We start from the raw sequence: 18,653 nt of genomic DNA on the forward strand, positions 1-18,653 counted from the left end.
CTTGGTAAAGTTGTTTCAATTGTGATGAAAATAGGATTGAAGTAATGTCAGTTCCCGTGACTCAAAGTTCGGGTTGGTGATAAAGTCCTGAACAGATACATGGATTGCCTGAAAACTGTTACCTCAAAACATACCTGGCCCTCAGAACAGCCAGAAAGATCTGTCAGAAACTGTGGATTCACACCCTCCATTAAGTGTTTGGAAAACCTCAGAGTCGAAGATCGATGCCGTTGCTGCCAGATGAAGAGGAGGAAACTCCTGAGATGCTCCAGATGTAAGAGATGGGCTACGGTCCAGTACACAGCATCCATGTCAGAATCTGAGTCAGAGGAACTGGACCTGGGGAGCGAAATCATCTCAGGAAAAGCTACAAAAGAAAGACCAGGCCTACATTTCTGGACGAGTTAGGGAGGGATGCAGTGATTGGAGCCAGGTGCATCTCATTGATTACGAGATCATTTTTTGGATTGTTAACCTGAGCTAATCAGGAAGCCCTGGCTGACAGATATAAATAGGAGATTTTCTCTGCGAATGCAACATGGCGGTGCTGGTTTGGAGGAAGCTGCTGGTTTTGTCATCTTGGCAATGTGAGGCTGCATGGAGAAGGGCTATTCACGCAACAACATCATGCTTCAAGAATCGAGCAGCTCGTGTTCGTGTTGGAAAGGGTGATAAACCAGTTACTTATGAGGAGGCACATCCACCTCACTTCATCGCTCACAGAAAAGGCTGGCTGTCCCAACACACCAGCAATCTGGATGGTGAAGAAGGAGCTGCAGACCGTACAATTGAGGATGTTTTCATCCGCAAGTTTATTTATGGAACCTTTCATGGCTGTCTCACCAATGATGTGGTTGTGAAGAGGAGACCAACCGTGATTGTCATCTGCGCCATCTTCATTCAGAAATTGCCACCTCAAAAGTTCTATTTCCTGATCGGCTACACAGAGACTCTCCTCTCAAACTTGTATAAATGTCCTGTCAAAATGGAAGTGCAGACAGTGGAGAAAAAGATTGTATATAAACTGAATGCACAAAGAAAAAAAATAAATAGGAGATTCAGAGTCTCCTTAGTTTGGGGACTGACTCTGTACTGGCTGGTGTTATAGTCAGTATGTTACTGTTAGTTTCTGCTTCCCTTTTTTCTGGAAGGGGAAACCTGATTCCTGAACTGGCTGAATTATTGAGCCAGTTTGTTAACTGGTATTCCTTTAAGTGAGGACTGACTGTTAAACTCCTGATGCACAGAATGTGTTTCAGGTGTAACTCAGTTCTCATTAGGGGATTGTTGATTCACTGGCTGGTTACAGTCTGTGTGTTACTCTTTTCTCTTTTTTTTGAGAAAAAGACAATGTGGATTTTATGGTAGGGCTTAGCCCTTGGACTCTAGTTTTTGCTTTTTGTATGTGTCTTCACTTTTTTGTTGGTGTTTGGACTGAGCCCTGTGGGAGACATACATTCTACCAGAGGAGCTGTTCCTGTGGGGAGGCCTAGCCCTGGGACTGTGCCTCTGAAGATTGAACACCTGTGTGTGTGCTGGGAGGTGAGCAGTTGCTGTATCCTGGAGTTTGGGAGAACACCTTTCCCTCAGGAGCGGACCAAACCCCTATGAGTTAACTGCACCTGTACAATGTACTGTTCCTGTGAGTGGACCTGGCTCTCCAAGGCTGGGCCAGGACTCTATGGAGACTGAACAACAACTCTATGGAGACTATGGAGTGCTGTGAGGTGTGCATCTGCTGCCTTCAGGAGTGGACTCTGCCCTTGGTTGCGGACTCTTTTTTTTTAGTAATGGACTCTGCAGGTTGGAGCAGACTCTATTTCTGACCACGCACATCGTATACTGGAGTGGACTCTTTCTGGCAATGGAGTTTATATCTTGAAGACTCTCTGTATGGATTTGAACTGTGCACCAGAAAGGACTTTTTTTTAATATATTGTGGTGTTTCCTGTATCTATCACCTGCACTGTCTTGTGTCCCTGGGTCTGGCAGGCCTTGTCGTGAGTTGGGAGGCTCATGTGTCGCCCTGAAAGCTGTCACCCTGAGAGCTGGAAGGTGGGTAGGCCATCCTGTGAACCTGAAGGTTGGTAGGCCGTTCTGAGCACTGTCGTCCCGAGAAGGGGTAATCGGGACGGGCTGTCCTAGAGGTGGTCAAAAGATGTCAGAGCAGCTGAGAGCCATAAGGTGTGTAGGGATGGGCTGAGATCCGGAAGGCTTGTGGGCTATCCTACACGCTGTCGTCCCAGGGAAGGGGATGGGCTGCCCTAGCGGTGGTCAAAAGGTGCTGAGGGTGGTTAGTGAAGCTGGAAGGTGGGTAGGCCGTCCAAACTGCTTTCACCCTGGACAGGTACCAGGACAGCTGTCCTAGAGGTGGTCAAAAGGTGAGGGCGGACCGAGAACTGGAAGGTGGGTAGGGGCAGGCTGCCTTAGTGGTCGGAAGGTGGGAGGGGTGGGGGCTTGCTGGGTCTGTATTGTCTGCACTTCTGTACATAACTGTATTGTTTAATGTACAAATGTCATTGTCACTGTCTTGTGTGGAACTGGGATTTGAGGTTCATCCTCATCTCCCTATAAAACGGTTGAACAGTAGGGTTTGGGGCCTAGCTTTGCTGCTCCTCTCCTTGTAAAATTGTTGTCTCTTGTACAGCTGTTAATGTTTTCTTGTAAATGGCTTTGTAATTTGTTTAATTTAAAAAAAACACAGGAGATTCAGTCTCCGTTTAGGGGATTGACTCTGTGCTGGCTGGTGTTACTGTTAGTATGCTACTGTTAGTTTCTGCTTTTTCTGGAGGGGGAGAAACTTATTTACTGAACTGGCTGAATTATTGAGCCAGTTTGTTAACTGGTATTCCTTTAAGTGAGGACTGGTTGTTAAACTCCTGATGCACATAATGTGTTTCAGGTGTAACTCAGTTCTCATTAGGGGGTTGCTGTTTCACTGGCTGGTTACAGCCTGTGTGTTCCTCTTTTTCTCCTTTTTTGAGAAAAGGACATTGTTAATTTTATGGTAGGGCTTAGCCCTTGGACTCTAGTTTTCTTTGCTCTTTGTATATGTCTTCACTTTTTTTGTTTGGACTGAGCCCTTGTGGAAGGCATACATTCTACCAGAGGAGTTGTTCCTGTGGGGAGGCCTAGCCTTGGGACTGGACCTCTGAAGATTGAACACCTGTGTCTGTGCTGGGAAGTGAGCAGTTGCTGTATCTTGGAGTTTGGGAGATCAGGAGTGGACCAAACTGCTGTTAACTGCGCCTGTACAATGTACTGTTCCTGTGGGTGGGCCTGGTTTTCCAAGGCTGGGTCAGGACTCTTTGGAGACTGAACACCTGTGTGCATTTGCTGCCTTCAGGAGTGGACTCTGCTCTTGGTTGCGGATTCTGTTTTTTGTAATGGACTCCGCAGTTTGGAGCGGACTCTATTTCTGACCACATACATTGTATATTGGAGTGGACATTTCCTGGCAATGGATTCTATATCTTGAAGAATCTATGTATAAATTTGGATTATATACCAGAAAGGACTTTTTTTTTGTGTGGTAACTAACTAACTGTATTGTGGTGTTTCCTGGGTCTATCACCTGCACTGTCTTGTGTCCCTGGGTGTGGGAGGCTCGTGTCGCCCTGAGAGCTGGAGGGTGGGTAGGCCATCCTGTGAACCTGAAGGTTGGCGGTTCTGAAAGCCAGAGGGTGGGTAGGCCACCTGATGCCAGTCACCCCGAGAGTCAGATGGTGGGCAGGCTGTTCAGAGTGCTGTCGTCCCAATAAGGGGTAATCAGGACAGGCTGTCCTAGAGGTGGTTGAAGGGTGTCAGAGCAGCCGAGAGCCAGAAGGCGCGTGGGGTGGGCTGAGATCTAGAAGGCTTGTGGGCTACCCTACACGCTGCCATCCCAGGGAAGGGGACGGGCTGCCCTAGAGGTGGTCGAAAGGTGTGCCAGGATAGCCCACTGGTCGGAGGTGTAATAGGGTGGGTGAGCCCAATGGTACATAGGAGCAGACAGAGCCAGAAGGTGGGTAGCTGTCCTCAGTGCTGTCACCCTGGGCAGGTACCAGGGCAGGCTGCCCCAGAGGTGGTCAAAAGGTGAGGGCAGACAGAACTGGAAGGGGCATGGGGTAGACAGAACTGGTAGGTAGGGGTGGGGGCTTGCTGGGTCTGTATTGTCTGCACTCTTGTATGTAACTGACAATGACATTTGTACATTAAACAATACATTGTCTTGTCATATGTGGAACTGGGATTTGAGGTTTGCCCTCATCTCCCTGTAAAATGGTCAAATGATAGGGTTTGGGGCCTAGCTTTGCTGCTACTCCCTTGTAAAATTGCTGTCTCTTGTACAGCTGTAAATGTTTTTGTAAGCTATTTTGTAATTTTGTTTTTAAAAAATAAGAGATCCTCCCCTTCACCATTTGATCAAATAGCATTGCCCTTTGACACGAAGGGCACTACTTGTTACTTGACTACGTGGGTGTTTTTCTATCTTCCTGGTGTTGTGAATTGAATAGATTCATTCACCTTGTCTCTCACTGTCTCACACCTGTGCGTGCGCACAATAGGTGCTGGGGAAAAGTAAGTACTACTGCAGTTAGGTGGTAGTGTGGAGGTTAAAAATGAAAACTGGAAATTTGTTCATACTGCATTGCTTTTTGTGAAGGACACTCCTTGTCACTGGACCACTCGAGTGTTTTCCCTGGCAAAAAAAACAGGAGCTTTCTCCCCCCCCCCCCCCCCCCCCCCCAACTATTTGATCACACAACATTGCCCTTTGATGTGAAGGGCACTGCTTTTTACTTGACCATCCAGGTGTTTTCCTATCTTCCTGCTGTTGTGAATTGAATAAAGATTTGTGCACTGTCTCACACCTGCACGTGCGCACACAACACGAAAAAAATAAACAGGAGATTCAGAGTGTCCTTAGTTCAGGTGATTGACTCTGCTGGTTGGTGTTACAGTTGGTTTCTGCTTTTCCCCCTTTTTCAGGAAGGGGAAAACCTGATTCCTGAACTGGCTGAATTATTGAGCCAGTTTGTTAACTGGTATTCCTTTTAGTGAGGACTGGTTGTTAAACTCCAGATGCACAGAATGTGTTTCAGGTGTGACTCAGTTCTCATTAGGGGGTTGCTGTTTCACTGGCTGGTTACAGCCTGTGTTCCTCTTGTCTCTTTTTACTCCTTTGAGAAAAGGATAATAATTTTGTGGTAGGGGCTTAGTCCTTGGACTGTAGTTTTCTTTTTTTTTGTATGTGTCTTCACTTTTTATTGGTGGTTGGACTGAGCCTTTGTGGAAGACATACATTTTATCAGAGGAGCTGTTCCTGTGAGAGGCCTAGCCCTGGGACTGGGCCTCTGAAGATTGAACACCTGTGTGTGCAGAGGTGGTCAAAAGGTGCTGAGGGTGGTTAGTGAAGCCGGAAGGTGGGTAGGCCGTCCTGACCGCTGTCACCCCGGGCGGCTACCGGGGCGGGCTGTCCTAGAGGTGGTTGAAAGGTGTGTCAGGGCGGACTTGAACTGGAAGGGGCATGGGGTGGACCGAGAGCTGGAAGGTGGGTAGGGGCGGGCTGCCTTGAGCAGTCGGAAGGTGGGAGGGACGGGGGCTTGCTGGGTCTGTATTGTATGCACCGTTTATATAACTGGATTGTTCTTTTTATGTACAAATGTCATTGTCACTGTCTTTTATGTGAAACTGGGATTTGAGGCTTGTTCTCATCTTCCTGTAAACTGGCTGAAAGGTAGAATGTGGGGCCTGGCTTTGCTGCTCCTTTCACTTGTAAAGTTGCTGTTGTATACAGCTGTAAATGTAAACTGTTTTGTAATTTTGTTAAATAAAATTTAAAAACAAGCGATTGGGCACCACAGGGTGTGATGTGTATTATTTCCCCATCCAATTCTATTTTTGATTTAACCCCTGCCGTCCCCTTCACTGTTTGATCACACAGCATTGCCCTTTGACTTGAAGGGCACTGCTTATCACAGGTCACTCGTGTGTTTCCTTTCTTCCTGGTGGTGGGAACGGAATTAAAGACTTGTGCACCTTGTGTCTCACTGTGTCCTCCACCTGCGCACACAACATGGGTGCTGGCTAAAAAAATTAGCGCTACCGCAGTAAGGCGGTAGTGCAAGGGTTTTAAAAAAAAAACAAGGGATTGAGTGCCGCAGGGGCTGAAGTGTATTATTTTCTCTGTCCAATTCTATTTTGATTTAACCCCTGCTGCCCTCTTCACTGTTTGATTCCCATAGCATTGCCCTTTGACTTGAAGGGCAGCGTTTGTCACTGGCCTCTGGTGTTTCCTTTCTTCCTGGTGGTGGAAATTTGAATAAAGATTCATGCACCTTGTGTCTCATTGTATCTCCCACCTGCTCACCCAACATGGGAGAAAAAAACACTACCGCAGTTAGGTGGTAGTGTGGGGGTTGGGGGAAAAAAAAGCAGGGCTGTCAGATCTCCCATTTAAACAAATAAGGGATACAGAATCTCCTCAGTCAGGGGACTGGCTGGCCCCAATCAATGTACTGTGCACAAGTAAATAAGGGTGACTTGGGGCTGGGATACTGGCTTCTGTGCAGTTATTTCAGAGAGAGAGAGAGATAAACAGAAAACGAACTATTTGCTCTCTTTGAGGCTTTGGCATCTGGAGAGATTTAATGACAATAGAAGAGTCACCTTAGATGGGTCTTCTCAGAAATTTGAGAGAAACCATGTTTGATAGATGCTGGATGTTATAACATAGTGAAATGGTAATGGGGTAGTACAATGGTAATGTCACTTACCTAGCAATCTAAAACCCCAAGCACAGGGTCAAATCTCACAGGGCAAAAGCTGAAATTTGAATTCACTACAAAGCCTGGAATTAAACTCTCAATCATCAGTGACCATATCACCTTCATTTTTTGTTGTAAAAACATATTTGTTTCAATAATGTCCTGGTCTACATGTAACCCCCAAATCCTGTAGTGGACTCTTAATTGCCCTCTGGGCAATAAGTGCTAGCCTGGCCAGAGATCTCACATCCCATGAATGATTATAAAAAATGAAATCTATTGGAAACTGGGAGTAGCTTTGGACTGAATGACTAAAGAGTATTGAGTGAGCTGTAATATATAAATATGATGTGGGGTTTTCAATCCTTTTTGGAATTTAAGGTAATGTATCTCTGAGTGGTTTAGTGTAGTAGTTGCCTAGCAAATAATATTTAATTAATGCTGATTTTAGTTTATTTGCTCCAGTAAGTATCTTTAAACATTGAATTTTTTTGTTGTGTGGTACTTTGGAGAGTTCAAATCTCTTTTTATTATAAGTTACCAGTCTCAAGCAAATATTACATGCTGTGTCAAATTTCAGCGATAATCCGGTCTGCCATTTGAAGAAACAAGAATAGGATGTTTCCAAAAGAATAGAAAGCTAATTCATGACAGGAACCCTTTTTTTGGTAACTATCTGCTTCCAAAACACAAGAAAAGCCAGACCACAAACAGGACCAGGAAAGGGATATCTCTCTCAGCTGAATTATCACTTTGTGAATCTAAATATAGGAGAACGTGAGGACTGCAGATGCTGGAGATCAGAGCTGAAAAATTGAAGAAATCCTGAAGAAGGGCTTATGCCCGAAACGTTGATTCTCCTGCTCCTTGGATGCTGCCTGACCTGCTGCGCTTTTCCAGCAACACATTTTTCAGCTCTGAATCTAAATATGACAACTTTTTAAAACATGACTGCAAAGTGATGCAGCATCACGGTGTTATTATGAAATGCAAGTGTCCTTAAGTTATTTCCCTATTTTGTGACAGAGGCAGCAGATCACAGAGAGAGAGAGACGGAGAACAATTGTTGAGCTCCATTCTTCGAATTTTCAGGTATTGGAATTTCAAAAATATCAGACAACAGCAACATGAGATTGAGGGTTTGGGAAGAAGCTTGTGGTTTGGGCAAAAAGTTCTTTTTCTGATTTTGATCTTGTGTAACATTAAATACTCTGAGTAAGTGGGCCACTGCTTTTTCTGCAGCTTCTTTAAATCAGTCTTCCAATTCAGGGAGAGAAATGCAAGGCGTTATCACAATTCAAGATTAAGTCTCTGTCTCTGACCCAAATCAACGTGCTTTGTTATAGTATTTCTGGTTTTGCTGAGTTTAATGGTGCTTGCTGTTACTAGAATGTAAACCACTCTGGTGTGAGGTAAAGAAACCTCATCAGTTGTAAATGGTCACATATTGTTGAGTTATACAAAGTCTTCTGTCATTTGCTTTGCAAAAAATGAAAACTCAGTAAAAACCACACTAAGTTTCATTAAATTGTAAATGGTAAGCAATATGTTTAGACATTACCTCATGAGATGTGGATATTGTTGTCAAAGCTCATATCTGATGACCAAATAGACCTTGAATGGCTTTTTCAGCCATTTCAGAGGACAATTAAGAGCCAACAAAATCTATGGGTTTGGGGTCATTTGTAGCTAGCCTAGGTAAGGATGTGTAAAGACCATTTTTATGTAATGGGCTGTGGACTACGCAAATGTGTAAAGATGCTATTTTAGACCAAGAAAACTATGGAAGAAACTGTTGGAGTTTTAAAAACAATACAAGAGGTAATTGTTGATTGTATCTACAATACTGTCTTATATAAGCATATGTGTGTGTGGTTGTGTGTGAATGTTGTGTTCTGCGTGAGTGTATGCATCTGTGTATTGTGTTAAAGTGTGTACATAAGTGTGTGCTTGTGTGAGTATCATGTGTATGTATATTTTGTCTGTGTGTATGTATATTGGTGTTTGTGTGTATAAATGTATGTGTTTAAGTGGGTGCGTGATTGTGTGTATGTGTATAAAAATACATATTCAGAACAGATTTGCTCAGAGACATTTCGTTTGTGAATTTTCAATTGCCAATTATTGTAGTTTGGGGTCTTAGCATAGTACCAACTACTTAATTGGTTTCTGAACTAATGGCAAAAGTTTTACAATTGGACAATACTGGAGAAGCATACATCCTGTGAAAACAAAGCACGTAAACTCTCTCTCTCTAGAGAAGTAACTGAAGAAGTAACAGAGAATTTCCTGGTAGCTGTTCTTGCATCACTATCCTGCAAATGCTTCTCCATTGGTTCTCTTTTTGAAAGGAAGTGGGGTAAAACCACCTTCAGAGACAGTCCAAAAATGTGCAGGTCAGGTGAATTGGCCATGCTAAATTGCCTGTAGTGTTAGGTGAAGGGTTAAATGTAGGGGAATGGGTCTGGGTGGGTCACTCTTTGGAGGGTCGGTGTGGACTTGTTGGCCTGAAGGGCCTGATTCCACACTGTAAATTAATCTAGTAATCTCATGTGTCTGTGATATTACACATCGTATAAGCTGCTGAAGTTAACTGGCCTGTTACATGTCTCAAATTTCTCTTTAAATTTATCCCTTAACTGTTTTTGTCTTTTCTGCCTGTCTTTGTGTGAGTAGGTGCCAGAATCTAAGAATATTAGGCTTGATTATCAACATTAATTACATTACCCTTTTGTTTAACAGGGTAAGGTTACTGTATTGATAATAAATTGTTATTTTGTGTAATCTATAAACTTGGTGGTGGTTGGTTTGCTTGCCAAACTGATCGGTTGTCTTACAGTTGTTCCATCATCACACTCGGTAACATCATCAGTCCGACTCCTGTGGAACATTGTTGTCCTACTCTGCTTGGTATTTATATGGTCCATGAGTTGGTCTGTTAAAGGGGTGTTGTCCTTTCTGATTTTTCTCTGCAGTGGTTTGTATATGGGTTTGTAACGCACTGCAACACTCCAGAACTACGCAAAATGAGGAAGAGCACTTACACAACATTTTCAGAAGCAATAGATACCCCCACAGCTTCATCTGCCAATGCCTTTTGGACAGACCACACCAAGTGGACACTGTATACCCTAATCCACTGGTCACCCTATCCTGTATCAAGGCCACATCAGAAATGGCAACCAGACTCCTATGACCACTGGAAATTGTGGTAGCACATTAACCCACAGCCAAACTATACCAACTACTTAGAAGGATGAATGACACCATACCCACAACATGCAGGACCAACATAATATACAAAATCCCATGTAACGACTGCTATAAACACTACACCAGGCAAACCAGCAGAAAGCTAGCAATCCGGATAAACAAACACCAAACCAACAGCGCAACGCCACGACCAACTCTCCCTCTTCTCAGTAAGCACAGACAAGGAGGGCCATCAGTTTGACTGGGACAACATAACTGCCCTAGGACAAACTAACTAGAGACAGGCACGGGAATTCCTAGAGGTCTGGTTTTCAACCTAGAATGCCATCAGCAAGCATGTAGAATTAGACCCCATATACAAATCACTGCAGAGGAAAACCAGAAATGACAACACCCAACTTAATAGACCAGACCATGGATCACATAAACACTACGTGCAGTAGAACAATAACATACCACGGGAGTTGCATTGATGATATTCTGAGCACTGTGACAAAACATCTGCAGGACGACCCACCAGCTCAGCAAGCAAACCAACAACTACATCCACAACCCTTATAATCTTCGCAAAAACCTTATAAACTTGGTGTTTAGTATTGGACATTCCAGAAGTCTGGTCAAGAACCATTGGGACATATTTGAGAGTCATTGAATGTTTTAATTTGACGATGTTGTAAATACATGAATAGTGAGGCAACCTTAATTTGTCTGTCTGTGTCAGTGTCTGTGTCATGACAAAGGGGAACAGAAAAAGGAAGAAAGACTAAGAGTAGGGCTGAAGAAGGAAATAAGAAAAGCAGACCTGAAAATAGGTTAAAGGGTAAAATGCTGAATTACTTTTGATCCACAAATAGAAAGAGTGTTTAAAAAAAAAGGTGGGATTGATTAGGAATCAATTAAGGAAATCTTGAGGTCCCCAGGCTTTGTATATGTCTGTAAGAGGGTGCTACTGATCAGGTAAGGGAAGATTGGATAGGATAAAAATGAAGAAAGAAGAGGTTGCAAGTTATTTTGAGGTTCTTAACATCTTACCAGCACTCGTTTGAAAAGTCACTTGGTCAGGATTGTCGGGATCCTGCAGGAAGTAACGTCAAAAATTGCAGAGGTTCAATGTATGATCTTCCAGATCCGTGTCCTTTTGGGATCTGTGCCTGAGGGCTGGAGAATTGCAAATGTTACAGTCATGTTCAAAACTGCAGAGAGGTACAAACCAAGCAACTGCAAGTCAATTAGCCTAATGATGTACCTCGATGTCTCAATCTTGACTGGGACAATATTCATGCTCCTCAGAAAGAAATGAGTTAATAAATTAAGGCAGGTCAGATTTGTTAAAGGCAAATTGTGTCTCATTGACTTGCCAGACTCCTTGCATTAAGTAACAGAGATGGTTAATGAAGGTAGTGTGGTCAATTTGCTGTAAGTGGACTTTTAAATATATTTCATTAAATTCCATGCAATGGATTTGTTTGCAAAGTTAAAGCTCCTGGGACTTAAAAGAACAATAGCTGTGGGAATACCAATGGCAAAAGTTCAGGCCACTGTTTTCATCATTTATATAAATGATTTGAATGTGAACATAGGAGGTAAGTTTGCAGATGACATCAAAATTGGAGGTATAGTGGACTGCAAAGAAGGTTACCTCAAAGTAGAACAGGATCTTGATCAGATTGGCCAATGGGCCAAGGAGTGGCAGATGGAGTTTAATTTAGATAAATGCGAGCTGCTGCATTTTGGGAAAGCAAATCTTAGCAGGACTTATACACTTAATGGTAAGGTCCTGGGGAGTGTTGCTGAAGAAAGAGACCTTGGAGTGCAGGTTCATAGTTTCTTGTAAGTGGAGTCCCAAGTAGATAGGATAGTGAAGAAGGCGTTTGGTATGCTATTGGTCAATGCATTGAATATGGGAGTTGGGAGGTCATGTTGCAGTTGTACAGGACTTTGGCCAAGCCACATTCGGAATACTGCGTGCGATTCTGGTCTTTCTCCTACAGAAAGAATGTTATGAAACTTGAAAAGGTTCAGAAATGATTTGCAAGGATGTTGCCAGGATTGGAGGGTTTGAGCTACAGGGAGAGGCTAAATAGGCTGGGGCTGTTTTCCCTGAGCAGTGGAGGCTGAGGGGTGACTAAAGTCATGAAGGGAATGAATAGGGTGAATAGCCAAGGTCAATTCCCTGGGTTGGGAGAGTCCAAAACAAGAGGGCATAGGTTTAGGGTGAGAGGGGAAAGATTTAAAAGGGACATAAGGGGCAACTTTTTCACACAGACAGTGGTGAGTGTATGGAATAAGCTGCCAAAGGAGGTGATGGAGGCTGGTACAAGAACAACAATTAAAAGGCATCTGGATGGGTATATGATTAGGAAGGATTTAGAAGGATTTGGGTCAAATGCTGGTAAATGAGACGAGATTAATGGATGTAGGTGCTCACTGAGCTGGAAGGTTCATTTCCAGACGTTTTGTCGCCCTACTAGGAAACATCTTCAGTGGGCCTCAGTTGAAACACTGCTGATAAGTCGTGCTTTCTATTTATATGTTTGGGTTTCTTTGGGTAGACGATGTCATTTCCTGTGGTGATGTCATTTCCTATGGTGAGGTCACTTCCTGTTCTTTTTCTCAGGGGGTGGTAGATGGGGTCTAACTCAATGTGTTTGTTGCTAGAGTTCCAATTAGGATGCCATGCTTGTAGGAATTTTCATGCATGTTTGTTTGGCTTGTCTTAGGATGAATGTGTTGTCCCAGTCGAAGTGGTGTCCTTCCTCATCCGGATGTGAGGATACTATTGAGAGAGGGTCATGTCTTTTTGTGGCTAGTTGGTGTTCATGTATCCTGGTGGCTAGTTTTCTGCCTGTTTGTCCAATGTAGTGTTTGTTACAGTCTTTGCACCGTATTTTGTAAATGACATTAGTTTTGCTTGTTGTCTGTATAGGGTCTTTCAAGTTCATTAGCTGCTGATGACCCCCTTGCCTACATCAAAGACATCTCGGAAATGACTGCCAGACTACTCAGACCCCTTGGCATCATGATAGCCCACAAACCCACCAACACATCAAAACAGCAGCTAATGAACTTGAAAGACCCTATACAGACAACAAGCAAAACTAATGTCATTTACAAAATACTGTGCAAAGACTGTAATAAACTTAACATTAGAGAAACAGGTAGAAAACTAACCACCAGGATACATGAACACCAACTAACCACAAAAAGACATGACCCTTTCTCACTGGTATTTTTACATATGGATGAAGAAGGACACCATTTCGACTGGGACAACACATCCATCCTAGGACAAGCCAAACAGAGAAATGCAGGCGAATTCCTAGAAGTATGGCTTTCCAACCGGAACTCTATCATTGAGTTTGACTCCATCTATCACCCCCTGAGAGAAAGAACAGGAAGTGGCTTCATCACTGGAAATGACATCACCTATCCAAAGAACCCCAAACTTATAAGTAGAATGCAGACTTACCAGTAGTGCTTCGCCTGAGGCCCACTGAAGATGTTACCTAGTAAGGGTGATGAAATGTCTGGAAATGAACCTTTCAGCTCAGCGAGCAAACCTATGTCCAGAACCTCAACCTGAGCTACAAATCTTCTCAAAACTTGCTAAGACTAAATTAACTTAGGATATCTGGTCAGCATGGACAAATTGAACTGAAGGGTCTGTTTCCATACTGTACATCTCTATGACTCTGTGACTCTACTGATACAGGGAGAAGTAATAAGTGATTGTTTCTGTAGGCTGATGGGAGTGAATGTGTAGCATTATGTACCTCATGCCAATCTTGGGATCGTTTCTCCTTTTGAGGTATATAACACATTGTTGCCAATGGGGGAAGGTTCCTAAACTCAGAACTGTAACAAACAGTGAAAAGCAACCTTCAGGAGATCAGAGACAGACCAGTGAGCAGGTACATGATAGGTAACAATAACTACAAGTGCAAAGTGATACATTTTGGTGGAAAGAATGAAGTAAAGCCATATAAACAAAATGAAACAGTTGTAAAGGAGATACAGGAGCTGGCAGTGGATGCACACTGGTGTTTGAAAGCAGCAGGTGAAGGTGAGAAGGTTGCTAAAAAGACGCATAGAATCATTGTTTTAATAAGCAGAAGATGAGAGTACAGCTGCAAGGATATTTCACCATATCTTTCATAAATCATTAGTTAGAGCCCGCTAGAGTAGTGTTCAATTCTGAGCACGTTAGGAGGCCCCTATAGAGAGAGTGCAGAGGATATTTACTAAAGTGGTAGCAGGGGATTAAAACCTTCCTTCAATAATGCAGAGATACTGGAGAAACTGAGATTGGTGCCATGAGTGCAGAGATAATTGTCACAAAGACAGTCCCTTCTTTCTAAAAACTGTTCCTTTTCTCAAGGATACTGTGTCCTTAGACTTATGACCTGGGGTCATAAACCAGCTCGTGGTGCTGATTAGACTGGTTTGGTATAGAGATTAAAGAGTATTGCGAGACCTTTTAATTTATATGTAAACAGGTGAGACTTCAGGTTAAAGTGGTCATGTTTTAGAAGTGACCTGTATAATGAAAGAGGCAGCTCTCCAGCTGAGTAGTTCAGTCCAGAACTAGTTAGGAGTTCAGCTGTGTGGAACCTCTCTCTCTCTTTCTCCTTCTAACCTTCTAACTTCAACCTGTAAGCATCTGTTCCATTTTGTACTGGTTTTTAAGTTTTTTTTTATTAGGACTATTATGTACATTCAAAACAGCATAATTAAGTCTAGTTTGGATAGACTGAGTTCTTAGGGGTCCTTTATTCTGTTCTTTGTGTTTCATTGTGCAATTTTGTGAATAAAGTTTTGTCTGTTTTTAAAATTTAGTAGTCAACCTAGCTACCTCACTCCAGGTAATTCTCACTGTACACTTACCGAAACAAATTGTAAAGTTACAGTCTGAGCTGCCTGCTCAAGAATGTTTTGAGTGGTCTGGCCCAGTCCAAACAGACAGGGGGGCTCTTTGCAGGATTTTAAACAGCAAGTGGTAGGTGATAGGGTCTTTATTTCAGGAGTTGGTTTGGTTGGGTAGACAAAGCTTGGGATAGGAATGGCTCTTTCAGTCGCCCAAAGCTTTCTGGCTGTGGATGCGGTGACTTTGGAAGGTTTGCAAAAGGTGAATAAGACCAAGCTGCAGGAATTAGCAGAGAAACTGGAATTGCAGCTGCCTGTTTCAGTGAGGAGAGGAGAGATAATTACTACAGGAGCTCAGCACTTAAACTTGCTGGAGAAACCATCAGAATCTATAGAGATGGCAAGGATTCAATTACGAATGATGCAGCTTGAGTTAGAGACAAGAGATAAGGAAAGGGGCAGCAGGAATGGGACAGTTTGAGTTACAATGAAAAGCAGAAGAGAGGGAAAAAGTGAGGAGCAGACAGAATGAAATAGAGAGATCTTTTGAACTTCAAAAACTGACACTTAAAACGGAAAGTCAGCTTAAAAGGCTGGAGATAAAGGCTGAGGGTAGGCTTATTGAGGAAGAGAGTAAGGATGAACAAGCCCCTGGTAGTCAGAAACCCAGTGAGAAACTGTTTAAGTGTGTTCAAGCATTGCCTAAATTTGATGAGAAGGATGTGAAAGTCTTTATCATCTCATTTGAAAAGGTGGCTAAACAAATGCAGTGGCTAGTGGCAATGTGGGTTTTGTTGATCCAAATGAAACTTGTGTAGGACAGTGAGGTATTTATCTGAGTGAGGAGATATCTGGGGAGTATGAGGAGGGGTAAAAAACCATTTTAAGTGCATTTGAGCTTGTACCAGATCTTTCAGGAATCTAATGAGGGCCCAGATCAAATCTACATTGAGTTTGAAAGGATCAAACAGAGTAATTTTGATAGATGGATAAGAGCTTTACAAATTGAGCAAACTAATGATGTATTTAGAGAGGTAATTATTCTGGAGGAATTCGAAAGTTTACTGCCTGAAATAGTGCAAACTCATGTGGAAGAGTAGAGAGTTAAAACAGCAAGTTTAGCAGCTGAAGGGGCTGATGGTTATAAGCTGGTCCATAAAACAGGGTTTGGCTTCCAGCATCAATTTCAGTCCATGAGGGATAGAAACTGGGGCAAAGAGAAATCCTCACGTGGAAAGGGGAAGGTAGATCTCAGTGAAGATCATAAGGATAACTTACCACAGGGTCAAAAAGAGGGGGACAAAGAAGTTCAAAAGCTTCAGTATTTTCATTGATTTTGTGTGCCCCACTTTATTACACAGTGTTGGTGGGCTAGGAGAAAGCCAGAGATAGGATAACCAGACAAGCCTGGGAATTTTGTTGGACTAGTAACAAAAGGCACAAGGAAGTTAGACAACTGCCTCAGAGTGTACAAGACGGTCAGAGGTTGATTTAAGGAGGAAGTGCCAGATCTGCTTAAAAATATACATGCAAGGGTAAAGTTTATTCACATAGGCTAGGAGTACAGGTACAGAGGTTACAATATTAAGGGACACAGGATCCTCTCAGTCTGTGATGCTGAAGGATGAGGAGATATGTACTCCTGAGGGACTATTGCCAGAAAAGTTGCTGGTAACAGGGATTCATGGTGAGACAAGAAGTGCTCAATTATGTCCAGAGTAGAGTGGAGAATTGTGGTAGGAGTACTGGACAAACTCTCAGCTCCAGGAATATAATTTGTCGCTGCTAATGATATAGCTGATTCAATGATAGGTGTGCTGCCTACTCTAGTTGAAAAACCAGTGGAGACGCAAACAACTGAAGAAATGAACGATTTTTATCCAGGAATTTTCCTAGATTGTGTGATCACAAGATCACAGAGGCACAGGTTGAAGCAGGAGAGTTCAAAAGGCACAGATAAGGAAGCTGACATAGCTTTATCGGAGACCTTTTTTTTGATCAGACAAGTGGGACAGAGCAGGGGCAAATTGGTAAACATGCAAGCATCTATTGCTCTGTTAAGTTGATTGAATTACAAAGATGAGAATTTAAAACAGCTATATCAAAACGCATTTACAAAGGAGAGTGAATGCATTCTTGTGTGTTATTATTTAGCAAATGATGTCTTAATGAGGAATAACCATCACACATTCAAGCTGATGAGAAATGGGCAGAGATTCGTCAAATTATTTTGCCAGTAGGGTATAGAGTGGCACATGACCTACCACTTGGAGGTCATTTGAGGTGAGGAAAACACAGGCTAAAGCACAAAGACATTTTTTTTACTGGCTTGAAATACACAAGGATGCAGTTGAATTTTGCCAGATGTGTAATAGATGTCAGCTAATTGGAAAACCACAGGCAGTCCTAAAACCTGCACCTTTACCACCTATTCCAGCATTTGAGGAACCTTTCACAAGAGTTTTGATTAATTGCATAGGTCCCCTACCTCAAACAAAAAGTGGGAATAAGTATTTATTAACAATAATGGATGTATTGACTAGATTTCCAGAGGCAGTCCCATTACACAACATCAGAGCTAAAAGAGTTGTAGAAGAATTATTTCCATTTTTTACTAGATACGGACTACCAATAGAGATCCAGTTTGATCAAGGATCAAACTTCACATCAAAACTATACAAGGAGGTTATGGATAACTTGGGAATAAAGCAATTCAGATCGACTGCTTACCATCCAGAATTGCAAGGAGCACTAGAGAGATGGCATCAATCATGAAAGACCATGTTGGGGCTTATGGTCAGGACTATCCAGATGATTGGGATAAGGGAGTTCCATTTGTACTTCTTGCAATCAGTTAAGCACCAAATGAATCGACCAAATTCAATCCATTTGAATTAATTTTTGGGCATGAAGTAAGAGAACTGTTAAAATTGATTAAGGAGAAATTAATCAGTCAGAATTCAGAGACTATCCATTTGGACTATGTGCCAAATTTTAGAGAATGATTAAATAGAGCTGGAGAGTTGGTTAGACAGCATTTAAAAGTATCACAGAACATAATGAAACAAGAAGCAGATAATAAACCACAAATTTGCAATTTTGCAATTGGGGATAAGGTATCGGTGTTACTTCCAGTTACAGGTGAATCTTTAAAAGCAAGGTTTAGTGGACCGTATCAAATTGAGAAGAAATTGAGTGAGGGTGAGCTACTTGATAAGGACTCCAGACAGGAAGAAATCTCAGCGTGTCATGTGAATATGCTCAAAAGGTATTTTGATCGGGAAGGAAAGCAAGAGGAGAAGGTGTTAATGATTACAGCACAGAAGGAAGAACCAAGTTCAGAAGATTCTGAATTGGACATTCCCTCAAATCAAGTTGAACAATGAGGAAATTGTCAAAAGTTGGGATAAATTATTGAATTACCTTCCATAAGGAAACCAAAATGACCTGTTATTACTGTCACATGGGGAGATATGTGTAAATAAACTGGGAAGTACTAACCTAATTGTGTATGATGTAGATATAGAAGATGCAGTTCCGATTAAGTGACATCCTTACTGGCATAACCCTCTAAAGTTGGCACAGGTTGAGAAGGGGATAGAGCACATGCTCCTAGATGGCATAATCGAAGTGAGTTACAGTGAATAAGCTCACCCATAGTCATGGTGCCAAAGCTAGATGGTATCCAATGGTTTTTGTGTGGACAATCAAAGTCAACACATTTACAAAGATTGATACATAACCAATTCCACAGTTGGAGGATTATGTCAAAAAAGTGGGACAAGCAACTTACATTTCTAAGTTGGACTTGGGCCAAGTACTGGAAAA

General features: G+C 42.5%; 1 protein-coding gene across 1 annotated transcript in view; it reads left to right on the forward strand.

Annotated features, from left to right (window-relative positions):
* The first annotated feature begins 538 nt into the window (after window positions 1-538).
* The window catches only part of LOC132828075 (uncharacterized), a 32,047-nt gene continuing 13,932 nt past the window's right edge, over window positions 539-18,653 (forward strand). The window contains exons 1-2 of the mRNA XM_060844987.1: window positions 539-1,015; window positions 7,776-7,841. Of these exons, the coding sequence (XP_060700970.1) occupies window positions 539-1,015; window positions 7,776-7,841 (543 nt within the window). The remainder of the gene's footprint in view (window positions 1,016-7,775; window positions 7,842-18,653) is intronic.

The sequence above is a fragment of the Hemiscyllium ocellatum genome, chromosome 26 (assembly GCF_020745735.1).
Source record: "Hemiscyllium ocellatum isolate sHemOce1 chromosome 26, sHemOce1.pat.X.cur, whole genome shotgun sequence".
NCBI lineage: Eukaryota > Metazoa > Chordata > Chondrichthyes > Orectolobiformes > Hemiscylliidae > Hemiscyllium > Hemiscyllium ocellatum.